General features: G+C 43.1%; 1 protein-coding gene across 1 annotated transcript in view; it reads right to left on the reverse strand.

The window, feature by feature from the left end:
* Abcc9 (ATP binding cassette subfamily C member 9) overlaps positions 1–15,735 on the reverse strand; it is a 101,676-nt gene that overhangs the window by 1,213 nt on the left and 84,728 nt on the right. Inside the window, exons 31-37 of the mRNA XM_051173324.1 lie at positions 15,197–15,317; positions 13,607–13,737; positions 12,855–12,933; positions 10,447–10,555; positions 8,745–8,848; positions 7,825–7,958; positions 4,830–4,892 (exon numbers count right to left, since the gene is read on the reverse strand). Coding sequence (XP_051029281.1) covers positions 4,830–4,892; positions 7,825–7,958; positions 8,745–8,848; positions 10,447–10,555; positions 12,855–12,933; positions 13,607–13,737; positions 15,197–15,317 — 741 coding nt within the window. The remainder of the gene's footprint in view (positions 1–4,829; positions 4,893–7,824; positions 7,959–8,744; positions 8,849–10,446; positions 10,556–12,854; positions 12,934–13,606; positions 13,738–15,196; positions 15,318–15,735) is intronic.

Genomic DNA, 15,735 nt, shown 5'->3' on the forward strand with positions numbered 1-15,735 from the left:
CCCCTCTTGGAATTGGTACCTTGGCATTACTGAACATTAATAATAAAACTGTCATTTATCAAAAATATGTCATATGTTAAGTGCACCGTATACATGTGTTTGTGCATAATCAAAATGTTATTCAGTAAGGTCTCCCCTCTCTATACCTTATTGGGGATATCGTTAGGGTCTAGTTAGATCAAGAAAAATAGAGAGGTGACCTAGATAATGACCAGCAGAATCATCATTGAATCATCATGGAGACATTAGCTTCAGAGGTCAAAGTGATTTCATCCTGACGCTGAACCTGGCTACTTCAGGGGATGTTCACCAACCACAACGGGAATTGTAATGACATGTGAGCAGGCTCTGATGACAGACTGACTCACATGTCAGTCTCCACACCTGTTACCTGTGAGACCTTCATCAGTATCCTAACCATGGGTGCTGTAGTTTTGCACCTACAATGATGGTGGCGAAGTCTCCTGCCTTCCAGCACGATGTGAGATTATTTGTGTGGAAGCTGCACACTATTTCTAGCACAAGTAAGAAAATTTGGGAATAATATTCATCTTCTTTGGGTTGGTTTTAGTAACAGGGTTGGGTATGGAAGGTGATGCTTAGATTTGGGTATCTCTTTTAGACAGGAATAGGGTATGGTTGGGAAAGGTATGGTTCAGAATGGATATAGGTAGATTAGCCTATCTTCTTGTGGATTATTTTACTATAGTGAGATATTAGTATTATACAGCTTACATTGTTATATATTATTTGTGGTAACCTATGTAAAATTAAGTTTATATTCCCTTCCCGGAAGAATTATATATTATATTTTGTCATATTGTGTGAAATCTTTCCATTTATGATGTTTTATGCACATTATTCTTGCCATATTATATGTATGTATACTTTTACTTACATTCAAGACATTTTGTATATTGATACAATTTATGCACATTATTCTTACCATATTCTAGTATCTATACTTTTGCTTGTATTCAAGACATTTTGTATATTGATACAATTTGGGATATTTATTATGCTGCCCTTTATAGTTCTACCTCTTGTCTAGACATTTCTACTCTACCTCTATTTTAGGGATTTACATGTATATATATATATATGTACATAGTTATATTGTTTAGGTATTTGTCCCTGCTTTATTCAGGAAAGTTTCAATCAGTTTTTTGGCTAAGTTCCTGAGTATTAAAGATTATTTTCACGCATGTTTCTTTTACCTATGAGATTAGTCAGACATAGATGCTTAATCTTCAATCACTTCATAGACCTGAAGAACATGGCATTTAAATGTTTTAATATTAGTACTCCATTGACATGAGACACTGCTGCTCCTGACAGCACCATGCACTTTCCCAAAAATATGTTGGACACTGTTGTTGCTCCTGCTGGAGTTCATCCTCGCTTCGGCTAATGGCCTCTTGGGCACAGAATTGCCCCCACCTTGACCACTGATTTGGACATGCAGTCCTATGTGCTTGCAGGAGACAAATATAGAAGACTGCTTGACCTTGCCAAGTCAGGGTAAGACAGCCATTCTACCTCCCTGCTGTTGTTGTGGTCTGTCAATTACTCTTGGCCTTAGCCAAAACTGGGTGTACCAATGTTGCTGTGAGACCTAGGGTGACTGTCCAGGTAGCTTGCTGTTTCTGTCCTCGCTGCATCTTTTGGAAGTTGCCCATCCGCACTACCCTAGTATCGTTATTTTCCTTCTCAGGTCTTGATGAGGTTGAAGATTAAACTATCACAACTATTATTCTCTCTTCCTAGTTAGATATATTAGGTACTAGACTTACGTTTTCCAGCTTAGGACAACTCTATTGTAAACTCCGTTATGCCTTCACCCTAGGACTAGATATGTAGGTCATTTTGTTCTCAATTTTCCTTTTCTTAGAGCACACTTGTTATCCACTATTTTGTATATAGTTTTGTATCAAGCCTAAATCTTTTCTTTAAACTAAAAGAGGAATTGTAGTGGGATATTCTGTCTTCTTCTGTGGCACTGACCACGCCCATTGGGGGTAGAACCAGGGGCAGAAGTGACCTGTGGAAGGAGGTCTGAGGAGGAGCCAGGAACGCTCTCCTGGTGGAGGGAAGCGGAGAGAGAGGAGAGCATCCGGTGGAACCGGCTTGTGTTCATCTGTCTAGGCTGTAAGTTACTTCTCTCTGAATAAACATCTATTCGGCCTATCTGTTTATCCTGATCCTTATTAAACTGCAATACAGCACGATGTGAGATAATTTGTGTGGAAGCTGCACACCATTTCTGGCACACGTAAGCAAATGATAAACGCCAACTGCTGAAGGAAAATTCTAAAGGTGGTGGCCTTTACTCTTGCTGAGATCAGCTCATCCCATAAAAATGTAAAGTCAGCCTCCTGCAGTTTTAAATTTGCTGGGAGATGCATTTTTAAAAGTAGCAACAGGCAGTTGAATGCAACTCTAGTATATACATACATATATATGCACATATCCCTGATTCGTCCTCTGTGTTAGCATTTTGGAGCGTAACTAATATAATAATCTTCTTGAGTCCTTTTCTGCTCTTCTGCTCTTGCTGTTTGAGATGTGACATGTATTTTAAGGATGTAATGACTCTCAAGCATGACTAGCCACTTCCAAGTTCTCAGTAGTCATCCATAAGCTATTTTTAGAAATTTTTCAGAAGTTTGGGGGCAATGTCCATTTCTGAGAAAAGACCAGAGCCATGTGTACCCCCAAATTTGTAAATTACTTTATAACTATTAATGCATTTTCTCTTCAGAAAAATATTATTTCTTCAATAGAAATGTGAGAGATGCTGAAGAAAAGAATTTGACTTTTGTATCTATGAAGACAGTTTTTATAAACATTACAATAATAGTCAAATGAGTCTACTAAATGTAAAAACACTGAAAAATCTTAGCCAACAGAAATAAATATAATTTATGTCTATCCCATCAAATTCACATTAATTTGTTGTGGTTGTTGTTGAAAAAAACGTGGGGTCAGTAAGTGTTGAAGAAAATCTCAAAATGTTCCTGAGAAGTTAATCCAATTGAAAGTGAGAAACAAAGCATTTCCTTGAATAAATACCAGGGACTAATTTGGCTCTTAATGGCTCCTTTTAAACTGGAAAAACATGCCTTTTAAAGAAATTTTATAACGTTTCAGCGACAGTAAACCAAGGTAACAGAGGAACTTTGAAGCAGAGAAAGGCAGACCTGTCAATCATTCTGGAGGGAGCTTATAGCAAGTGTGGTGCTGGCCTATCGTTGGTGTGGCATTTGTGTAGCCCAGGCCTCTGCAGAGCTTCCCAGTGATGCCTTGTCTCTGTGACCTTTAGGTGTGTGACAGATGCTGGGAGCTTAATGACCTTCACACTAAGAGTGTGCACAGTGAAAAGTGTCCCACAAATACAGTTAGAAATGAGTTTAAAAGTGCAATTTTTCATTTAAAGATCAATTAATATTCAAGAAAAAGACTCCATGGCATTCCTCACTACCACCTTGCTTCATGCAGAGCAGAGACTTTTTTCTCCTGGGTTAGCAATGGTTCTACATCCCTCTGTCCTCCTGTTTATAAAGAGGCAACAGGGAATTCTCCACACATGTATTTTATGTCAGCTGGTTCTCGGGCTTCTTAGACCATTTACTGTGGTGAGAATGAACTCAGGAGGCTGCCCCCCATCAGGAAGGAGAAACCGCAGAGCTTATGAGGAGAATTTGTGAAAGTGTGGTTCCCTTTGCCTGGGCCCCATGGGAAGTCATTTCCTGTAGTTTGAGAAATATGCACTTCAGAGAGTAGCTTTCTCCCAAGAGCAGCAAGTGTTCCTAAACCCCTCAGTTCCTTGGCAATTACACTAAGTAATCACTTAGACTAACACCTTCTTTTGGGCAGGCAAGGCTTGAGGCATTTTTGAAGGTGACTAGAAAAGAGCCTCAAATCAACTGATCCTTAGGACAGAGGGGAACCTGCTTCCTATTCCTAAACGCTGTCTTTGAAAGCATAAGCATGCTCCCCAGTCAGTATCACACATGATGTAAGCACCTGGGTGAGCTGACACGTGCAGCCATACCCCATGGTTAGTTCCTCCCCAGCACTCCCTTCAATCACAGCCTCAAGTGCTATGACATCTACCAGAGAACGGGACACTTGGAAGAGCAGATCAAGCCGGTCTACTTGTTGGTCATCACCAAAGTAGAGAAAAGGCCATTCTTGTGTTCGAGCAAGTTTGAACCAGTGTCACACTCCACTAAAATACCCTCTGAAAAGACTAAAACAAGGCCTGCATCCACAATAGAAGAGACACGGTGCTGGAGGAGAGAGAGAGAGAAGAGAATCAGCGAGGGGAAACGGTGTCTCATCAAACAACGTCTTCAGTGGGATGTAATGAGAGCAGACATCTGACCACACACAATGAGGAAGACAGAAAACTAATGTCCTTGCCAGCAAGCAAACTGAGACTAAGCAACTCAGCAACCTGACTGCTGCCACCTACTGTAGGGACATCATCTTCCCAAGCCACGGGCATCTCATTGTCTTCTACTTGAAAACAGGCAAACGGGTAGAAACAGAGAAACCATATAGAAATATTAGCTCTATAGGCGATGGAGTTTAGGGACTTCCTGAAGACTATCAGGAGTCTGAAAACTAGCGCTGTCACTGCATGTGATCAGCTGGTGTCCTTACACTTCACATGGTGTTGCTGAAACTATATGATACATTTGACACAAAACAGGAGAGAAACACACAGCTCAACATAAATGCATTTCACTATTTGACTTAACGCTCAAAGACCCTTATTGCCATAGCTACAGAGGAATGGAGTGGTCCCCACCCGCATCACTTACAGCTATGGTCACGACTGTGCGGTCCGCAAAGGCTGTCATTACTACTTTCTGCAAAATGTTTTCCTGCCAAAAGGAAAAGAAAAGTTTCAATTTTCAAGAGCCTACCTTTTCTCACCAAGATATTTTAAACCCCAAGATCAAAATGCCACTGCCCCGTCCCGTCTGAACACGCCGACTCTACATCTCCTGTGCTGTTGACAAGGGAGCAAAGCTAGAAGCAAGCTGTGTTTGGGAAATGTCTTCAAAATGTAAGAAAAGTCAGTAGTCATGAGTGGAAAAGGGACCACGAAAAGGGACGGAGAGATCGTTCTTAAAACAATAGTTTATGTAAAACAATTTTATCAGTGTGTGTGTGTGTGTGTTTATGTTTATGTTGAGTCACCCACAGAAACTAGAAGGCACCAAACTCTTCCCTGAAACAGGGGTTACAGGCTTGTTGTGAGCTGGCTGCCGTGGATGCTGGGAACCTAACTGAGGTCCTCTGCTAGAGCAGCGCATGCTCATCACGCTGAGCAGCTCTACAGCACCAGAGGAAGATATTAAGTGATAGGGGTGGGTAGTAGTGGGACTTGAGAGCAGAAGGGGAGAAGATTTTGGAGGAGGAAGTATGGGGGTGGTACATAACGGCTGTGGCGAGGGGTGAGAATAAGAAGAAAGTACAGTAGTGGCATTTATGTGTGAAAGCATCATGGTGAGAAATCCATCACTTTGTCTGCTGTCTGGAAAGGAAAGCTCGGTGGCCCATCTGAGTGACAGATTTGTTTCCAGGAACTCAGAGGGGTAAATGAACAGCAGGAGTGTACCACAAGCGGCAAGTGGCTGAAGCCAACCAAATCTTACCCTGGTGCTAACCTTTGACTCAGTAAACAAGTCCATACCAAAATTTGGATTTTTGGCCAATGCAGAATGTTTAAAACAAAGTACCTTTCTTTATGTCACAAACTATGATTGTGACTATATTTGAAAAGTGCTGTTGTGCTGGATGGCATTCCCCTACATATGGAATTGGGGTGGGGGGATGGGAGGGGAGGGTGTTTAGAGTGCATGTGAGAGGGCAGAGAGGGTATGAGGGAGTGAAGGAGGGAGGGAGGGAGGGAAGGAGGGAGGAAGAGAGGGAAGGAGGGAGGGAGAGGGAACTGGGATCGACATGTAAAATAATAAATTAAATAAAAAAATGCTTTGACTCCAAAATTTAAGTTGAAGGACAAGTTACTGGGGAAAAGGATTTCTATTTTTGTTTCCACAGAAAATGAAAAGATGTGGATTCCTTCCAGACTACTGTGGTTTGATGAAGCCAGACCACCTGAAACAGAGTACCAGGTGATCCTATATTCAAAACAGCTGGACAAAGCAGCCTGACAGACTACAGCCAGGATTTCTGAATCTTCTTCGAATCCCCCATGACAGCGCCCCTTACCAGCAGGAAGTAGTTTGGAAAGAACAACGCCCAAATTCCCAAATATTGTCTATAAATGTTTGTTTTCATTTGAATGGACTTTGTTATATAAAATAAATTAAAAAAAAAAACAAAAAGAAAAATGCTGTTGTGAAGAGTCTGTATCATTCCTGCAGGTCATCCACACATCTCATTCAGGGTGCTTGAGTCAAGTATTCTCACGCCCTCTCCTGCTCTCCACTATGTTGGAACCGATGTCATCAAACCTGGCTGAAGCTGACAAATATCAATTTAGGCCATTTTGTTGTTTTATACCATGTCAATTGTGATGTCATATAACTCGGTAGTGCACTTTGACTAGTCTTAATAGGCAAAAAATAAAAGGAAAAGGCATGAAGCCAGGCATGGAGGTTTGTGCTTATAACCTCAGTTCTAAGGAGATAGAGGCAGAAGGATTTGCAAACTTGAGGACAGCTTGGGCATGATGGTGAGTTTCAGGCTAGTCAGGATTACACCGTGAGACTCTGTCTTAGAAAGACAGAGTGTGTGTGTGGGGGGGGGAGGGGAGTGGGGGAGTCAGGTTAACATCTTCATATAGGTTGGTTCTTAACAGTGGTTTTATTTGGAGGTAATTTCACCCAATATGAAGTGAGCAGCCAGAAAGCAGCATGGAGTTAGTAGCGTAAAGGCTCTGGCCCTTCCCATGATTCATGGGGAAGGCCGTTCTTGATTCAAGTCATTATTAACCTTAACAGATACAAATTGTTGTAGCCAGTGGATGCCTTTAGCAATCATGGTCTACTGAGAAGAGAGATGTGCATTCCACAGTTCAGAGTTCTCATGACCTGTGGCCTTATTCTTTATTCTGACACACTGCTCTCATCCGTTGAGTCCAGGGATACAACCCCTGGAAAAGCATCAGAAAATCAGGGTCCAGTGCGGATGAGTAACACTCACTCCTCCAGACTAAGACCTCTGCTAAACAGCCTCTATTTCTCCTCCCATTCCTTCCCTGTCTTCCCCAGGTAATGCCGACATGCGCTCCACACCACACCTCTGCTGTTTCCATGACACTGATTTCTTTTAGATTCTCTGTAAGTGAGGCCATGCAGGATCTGTCTTCCCGTGACTGCCTCGGTTCATTTAGCACAGTGGCCTGCAGTTCCAACCATACCGTCACAGTAGTAGAGTGCCCCCTTCTCAAAGGCTGCGTGGCATTCCCTAGCCACTATATTCTTTTTATCTGCCTGTCCACTCACATTTAGCCAGTGTGTGGTGGGACTTAGGAAGAAGTTGAGTACCCCAATCCTAATACTGATTCCCTTTCCATAATACAATCCTGCTAATCTGTAGTCTGCCAGTGGATTTGGCCTGAGTTTGGTTGTTTGCTTTTTATTATCAATGACTCTCCAGTACTAGTGGAGATTATTAAAAGTGAGTCTGGGTAACAGAAATTCCCTTTGGTGGATCATGGAGAAGGTTGGGGAGTCACTTGCACCAACAGCATTGAGGATTCAGAACCCAGTCAGAAGAATATCCTACTTTTCCAATGTATTTCCTTCCAACACATTGGTTTTCAGAGCCAAGGTGTAAACTCACGGTGGCCATGTCGATGGAGGCTGTGGCTTCATCCATGATGAGTATACTGCTTTTCCTCACAAAGGCCCTGGCCAAGCAGAACAGCTGCCTCTGTCCCACGCTGAAGTTCTCTCCACCTTCAGTGACAGTGGCATCTGAGGCAGGGCAAGTAAGAGACTCACTAAGAATAGTTACTGAGGGCGGGGGGGGGGGGGCAGTGAGGAGAGACATGTCGTGTGCGTCACGGCCATGGCGAGCTGTTGACAAGATGGCCCCCTGAGAGGCAGAGTGAAGACGGTGCTGGCTCATCGTATTTCTGACAACGTGTGGAGAACTGTGTGCCGACAGTTAAGGAATACTGCTAGACATTTGCAAGACCAGAAGACCTTGGGGTTATCATTTCATTCAGCTCTCCCAGGAGACTTAGGGGGACCATGTGACTTGACCAAGGTCACGTTTGGGTAATGTGTGGTAGGGCTTTAGAAGTAATAGAACGTTCCAAACCCCAACCCCACTTCTTCTATTAGATCACCCCACCAATCTGTCCTGTCCCAGTGGGTGACAGCTGAGTTTGCTTTTATCATTGTATCTCCGGCATTACTGTAACTTTATTAAAGCGAACACACACAGGTGAGGGCTGAGACATGGTTCAGCAGTTAAGAACAACTGGCTGCCCCTGTAGAGGACCTGTGATTTGTTCCCAGCACCCACACGGTGGCTCAAACCTCCTGTAACTCCAATCTGATGCCCTCTTCTGGTGCCTGTGGGCACTGTGTGCACATGTTACACAGACACACAGGGACACAGCCATACAATTAAGTAATAAGTAATTTTTAAATAAGGAAGTTGGCACTAGAATTGCACAGTTCTAAAGAGCATGGAGCTCGAGGCATGTGGAGTCAATGGTGTCATACTGAATAACCGATAAACAGAAACCAGACCTAAGCCTCCCGGAAGAGATTTCACCATGTTCTTCAGCTGGGCGATTTCTAGCGCCTCCCAGAGCCTGTCGTCTGTGCACTTGCACTCAGGATCCAAGTTAAACCTGCAAGGAAACACCTCCGTTTATCAGCTAATAATAAACACGAGACAATACGGTCAATGTCAGAACAGGCCTCTGTTCAAAGAAAGCACAAAATCCCTGCTTAGTGATGAAAGTATGAATGACTTTAACATTAGCACAAAAGTTTTTGACATTATTAGGCAGATTTGCATACACAGTATATAGGACCAATGTGATTTCCTGCATCTGTATTATGCTTGTTAGTACAACCTGAATACTGTCTAGTAAATATCCTGTAGAACTGATGCTAAACACCCAAGTCTATGTGGGAATATGTAATACACACCAGAAGTATTCAGAGTGTATCAGAGGGATAAGCCGATACAATACTGCTGATTAACTTGACACATCTAGAACTTTTTAAGAATAGTTTTATTTTTAAAATGAAAATATAATTATGCAATTTCTCCCTTTCTATTTCCTTCTATCAACCTTCACAAACATCCCCCCTTCTGTCTCTCAAATTTATGGCCTATATTTATTTGTTTATTTATGGCTTATATTCATGTAATTATCTGTCTGTATATATGTATGCACATATACATTGGCCTATATTCCTTTGTCTGTCTATATATATGTGTGTGTACATATGTGAATATGTAGAATTATAGAAACATAACCATATAATGTTACTTGCATGAATATGTTTTCAGGGATGACCACTTCATATTGAATAACAAATTGGTGTTCTTCCCCTGGAGAAGAGTATGTAACCCACCCTCAGTATTCCTGAGTCGCCTGTAGTTCTTTGTCTAAGGCTGGGCCTCAGAACTCTCAATTAAAGAAATCGTACAGGTGAATAACGAGTGATATTCCATAGTTTTTTTAACCAATGTAAATAGTAATTCTTGAATGGAGGTAGCAAATGCTTCTTCGTAATTAAGTAATAGGAAAGGGAATCGAGAGAAAAAGACAAAAGCAAACAAAACACAAAGGCCCCTCAGGTGCACACTTGTCCCTCCCACACGCACCGGATGATCCAGTAGATGTCTAGGTAGACCCTGGACTCAGCCAGTCTGCTACGGATGACAATTCTACCACTTACACGGAATAATGAACTTGGGAAGGCCACAACAGCTTTGGGTTTCAAAACAACCATTTGTAACATGGGGTGTATGTGTGTGTGTGAGAATATGACCTCAAAGCGTTTCCAGGGGATTTAATCGGACAACATATTAAAGAGCAACTATTGGGGGAGTAAATACTCCAGTTGTTTTTATGCTTTTTACTGATTGGGGGAAATGGCAAACCAGGGCCGGAGACCACTGGAGCCGCGTTGTCCGAGCGATTTGAGATGGGAGTCGCTGTGAGGGGCATCGAGGCAGAGAGAGATGGTCGATACTATCTGCTGAGCCCATGATTGACACACACACACAAATTAGGCGGGTGTCTGTGGGGTGCAGCGCCTCTGCACTGTGGGCTTCAGAGAATCCAACAGGTGAAGAGCGTTCAAAGCTCATGTCCAAGCCGGCACACCTGGGGCCCCTACTCCAGCTGTGGGTGGGGCAGCGTGCTCGGCAGCGTGCTCGCCTTGATCATCTCTCTCGGGGAAGTCATCACAGTAGCGCTCGCTCTCTTACCTGATAGAGCCGCTGAACAGGATGGGGTCCTGGAGGATGATGGACAGTCTAGAGCGCAGCGTGTGCAGGGGCAGCTTGGAGATGTCTATCCCGTCGATGACTATCTTCCCTGTCGTGCAGAAACAAACGCCACAGACGTGCAGCAAACTCATGAGAGATTTTTATCCTTTTAATAATTAAAACCATTCTCCCCTACTCTAGCCCACCTTTGCCTGGGTGTGAGGCCCTGGGCACAGTCCCCAGCCCCACCGGTGAATGAATTAATAAATGACTGTGTCCAAGTTCTGGGTTGAAACGCAGAATGCAAAGCTTGCCATTTCAGTATCAGAAACATCTGTCTCTAACAAAACGTACACTTCTGGGGAGATTTGTCTTTCTGTCATATTTTCCCCTGAAGGATTGCTCTGCTATTATTCATTATTTGGCCATGGAAGCCCATATCGTTCTTCTCCTTTGGGTTCCCTGTCTTCTAGAATTCCTTTACCTTCCCTTCCTGCTTTATTCTGCTTTGTAGGACTTGTTGGAATCAGACATCCTGTATGTGTTTTCTTATTTTTTTTCTTTTTGTCCAGCTCCACATGTGTAAGTGTCCTGAAGGCAAAGCCTTTGCCTGTCACTCACTGCTATGATGAATAACACAATGCATTATGAACAGGAAAACATATTCAGGTGCTACCAAGGTAGCCCATATTGCCTATAGACTTGGAGGAAATCACATTCTCCATATCCCCCTTACCCGAGAGATTCATTTCTTCAACTTTGTCACAAAAGGACAGGGTTCCTTGTGAGACAAATATGATGCACTCGGCATGGTGGCTACAGCCCATGTTGTAATAAGCAGGGGCTTATTCAAGCAGAGGCAGGGAGCATGAGAGGCAGCGGTTAATTTCAGGGACGACACATTGTCTATTACCATATTAATCGACCCCTGCTACTAAAAAAGCATGGAGTTAGTTATAGTTCTCAGGGGGCCCGAAATCACATTTGTCTATGCCTGAGGGTCAGACTGACCAAATAAGCTCAGCCATAACCACAGTTTTGTTAAATGAAAACCATCAGTTGTCTTTGGACCATGTTAATTGCCCAGAAACACAAACTCTGCTGAAGGTGTTGCCCATCATGGAATAAACAAGCCACTACCCAACCTGGTGGTGGATACTATGACATTGAATTTCCCTCATTCTAATTTCTATGGCTCTCTCTCTCTCTCTCTCTCTCTCTCTCTCTCTCTCTCTCTCTCACACACACACACACACACACACTGAGACAGGTTCTCTCTATTATGCAGCTGGCTGTCCCAGAACTTACTATATTAAATAGAACAGTTTGGCTTCAAATTCACAGAGATTTACTTGCCTCTGCCTGACTGCTGGAATTAAAGGCATGTACCACTGTGTCCAGATACAGTTCAGTCTTGTTGTTCACAAACTTATCTTTTATCTCAGAAGTTGTTTTGTAGATCAAATTAAATAATATAAGCTGTTAAGTGTAATACAAAGTATTATAATTATCGCTATAGTCAATAGAGACAGGAGTAGCAGCCATTTCCTGGGTTAAGGGTAGGGGTCATTGCTGGAGCCCTTTCATTCAGGGTGGCTTAGGTGTTGGCCTGTGTATAGCAATTTGATAAACTAAAAACATGACATTATTTTTCTAAAACTAAGATTAAATGATTTCTGCTGTTACAGTAGATGATTAAATATTTCTGGATATTGTGGACATGAATTTAGCATTTCACAGCAAGGCTTGTCTGCACACAAAACATTCAGAATTATTAAACTGTGTAATTAAGAACACAGCTATAAAAGTCACACAGCTAAATTATGAGTGCCGGTTTCTTAGTTCTGTGTTATTTGTTTCCCTTCAGTAGAGAAAGATGTATTTTTAGTATGTCTTCCCCTTTCTTTCCTCTCAAAATTTCACCTCCATCTGTTGATGTGGTGGCTGTTCATTCTGTAAGTTTATTACAGCCTGCTGGCAGCTGTCACTCGGCCTTCATTTTAGACTATCACTTTATTTTCCAATTCTATGTTCTTTTGTTATCTTTGGGGTGCCTACCTTGATCTATGTGCAGGATATAACGTCCTGGTAAATTAAATATTTGCTGTTTATTTTTGCATAATTAGGTAAATTGATTTGGATTTATTACTTTAAAAGCATTTTGTTCCTTTAGAGTGTGTGTGTGTGTGTGTGTGTGTGTGCGTGCATGCATGTGACACACACAAGCACAGGTGTGCACACCACGGTGCTCTTGCAAACTGGAGGACAACCCGCGGGAGTCAGTAGTCTCTTCCCGCTCTGTAGGTCCTGGGTACCAAATCCAGGTTGTCAGTCTTGGTGGCATGTACATTTACACTCTGAGCCATGAAAGGCTCCCTGGATGGCAAAGCACTTACATAACAACTCACCGTCGAATATGTCGACCATTCTGAAGAAAGCCAGGGATAAGGACGACTTCCCACTGCCAGTGCGACCGCAAATGCCCACCTGAGAAAAAGCAGGGGGAATGGAGATGCAGACAAAGACACGAAAGGGGCCAAGGTTACTTTTAGTTTAGTCAAGAAACCATGGGAAAAGTCCAGATTTGCTCAGATAATTACATCACAGTTTCCTTCTTAGATCTCATGAGTTCAGACCAAAAATGAAGCCCCCACTAAACTAACGACTGCACCCTGATTTTTATTTCTGTGCAGTTTCCCATTCCTGGCTTCGCTTCAGCACTGGTTTATAGCTGGACCTTACATAAGCGCCTGGTTTTAGCCGAGCAGAGATGGGTTTATAAGAATGAACCCACTATCCCTACACATATTCTTCTAAAATTGGAATCAAAAGAAGTCATCTCAGAGCAGTTCTAGAACGGAGGCAAAGGTCACAGAGACGTCTAGTACAGCTCCGAAGCAGAAATCAGAAATTTTAAATGGCGTGTCTGGAGTTGACCATTCTGATTTTGACGACAGGCTAATGAAGGGCAGAGTAATTTTGGGAGCACGGGGGTGTCCTGCTCGGATCCCCTCTCGCCCCTCTTATTTCATGCAGATCACTTTTGCCCACAGCATATTTGGAATGAGAGCCCGGACGCCCATAGTGGGTGCTGACATGGTGATCGGGACTCCACCAGCGACTTATGCAGACAAGCAATCAGACAGCCTGAATCCCGTACCTTCTGCCCAGGTTTGATGTAAGCCTTGACATGTTTCAGAACCGGCTTGAGGTTATTTTCATATCTGACACATAGGTCATGAATCTTGATCTCGCCTTCCTGCGGCCAATGTTCTGGGACTTGGGAAGGATCTGGGGGGCAGTAGAATAGACAAGGGTAGTTAAGAGATGGATGAAGAAAGAAACGCACACACTTAAATATGTATACGATTTCCAGAAATAGTTTTAGCAATGCATATATATATATGTGTGTATATAATTCCCCCTAAATTCATTGTAATACTGAAACTACGGTAGTTTTTTTTTTTATTTAAAACACATTCAAAGTAAACAACATTGATTGAGAATTTTAAGTTCCTTTGAGTTCTTTTCTTCCTTCTCGGTCTGGTTTTTGAAACTTCCCCGTAGACACACAGCACTTCCTTTTCCTTGGCCGCTTTCTACTCTCGGAGACCCCTGCACTGGCTACTCTTCTGCTTTCCTGCCTTTGTTGTGTTGTACAATTTCAGCTCGTGGGAGGGGGTGATCACTAACATCGTCCCATCTCTCCGGCACCCCAGCATTCACTGCTATTCAAGCAAAGTAAAGATGGTTCACTTGGAGACTGAGGTACAAGTAAGTGGATCCCACAGGCACACAGAGGATCTAGTGTGAGAGGATCTGTTATTGGAAGATAAAAGACAAGGCTTGCTGTGTCTCTGGGAGGCAGACATGAAGTCGGCGCCTGCAGTTCTACGTGAACAGTCACACGGGGGGGGGGTTAAAGCAAAGCACCCTGGGAGTAGAGTATAGAGAACTGTGGCATCCAGGGGGACTTGAAGTAAAATCAGCTCTTGAGATGAAGCTTAGGAAATTGATTTCACGTGTGTGTAAGAGAAGAAAATAAAGGCAAAAGGAACATGCACAATGCTACTCTGTGTAGGGAAGACATACGTGGGTGGCTGAGAAATGGGGCTGGGCAGGTGGTGAGAGCCACTTAGTGGCTTCAGCTATATCCAGGACCATGCACTTTACCAACCAGAAAGCCACTGAATGACTCGGGGGACAAATACAGTTTGATTGAGATGTGCATCTAATGAAGGCCATACTGTGTGTATCATCAACTTTCCTGGCAGTCGTTCTAATAGACTTGAGAATCTTGTTTAGCACTTTCAAGTTGCTTTATGTTTAAGTTAACAAAGCTGTAAGAAAGAGAATACAGTGGCATAAGGCCCCAATACCTTAACAATTCTTTCTAAATACTATTGGATAACCTCTATTTTGAGCCTACTTGTACCCAAGACTAAACTTTTGCTTATTCTCCGCTGCTAATACCAAGCAATGTCAAAAGAAGGGATATAGTGCCTACATACATACTGCCATCATTCAGAAGACAGAGGCAGGAGAATTGTGAGTTCAAGGCCAGCCTGGCCTACATAGACATAACGTATTTCACAGCCCCCGAGCTCTAATGATACATACATAAATGAATAAATAAGTACAAGTAGGAAGAGAAGAAATGGAGGAATGTAAATAAAGATGAGAAGGGATTCTCTTGGCATTACAGTGTCAAAGTCAGTGCAAGGTTCCCAGAGCAGTCATGCTCACATACCCATGGTGCCTTCGTAGTTCTCAGACTCCATAGCCAAGAAACTGTTCACCTTCTTCACTGCACCCATCTGGACCTCCAGGTCAGCCAAGTTCCGCACAACCCAATTCAAATAATTGGTTATCTGTATCAGGTGACAAAAATCGTCACATTTAAAGTACGTAAGCAGTTGTCATGGTCACTGAACGGCTGGGGGACAGAATAACCTCTACAGTGCCCATCACACGGTCCAGTTCACAAGTCCTGCAGGTCAGCAGGCAGCAGGGAGAGCATGGGGAGGCATCAGTAGAGAAGGCATGTGTTCTTCAAGCCCTCCCATGTCTGTCTTTCACATTCTCTGATTCGCCCACACGCCCACACAGTGGAGGATTGATTCCACTCGGGTGCAAGCTAGTCTCATTTATATTCACACCCCAGTTGGGATGTAAACAACCCAAGACATGGAGCCCAAGCAACCTCAGAAACAGGATGCCCGTGCAACTTGAGAAGGTTGTGGAAACTAGCGTCAGTTCCAGAAAGGAATCTACGGGACTGGGAGAAGC

The sequence above is a fragment of the Phodopus roborovskii genome, unplaced genomic scaffold, assembly GCF_943737965.1.
Source record: "Phodopus roborovskii unplaced genomic scaffold, PHOROB, whole genome shotgun sequence".
Taxonomy (NCBI): domain Eukaryota; kingdom Metazoa; phylum Chordata; class Mammalia; order Rodentia; family Cricetidae; genus Phodopus; species Phodopus roborovskii.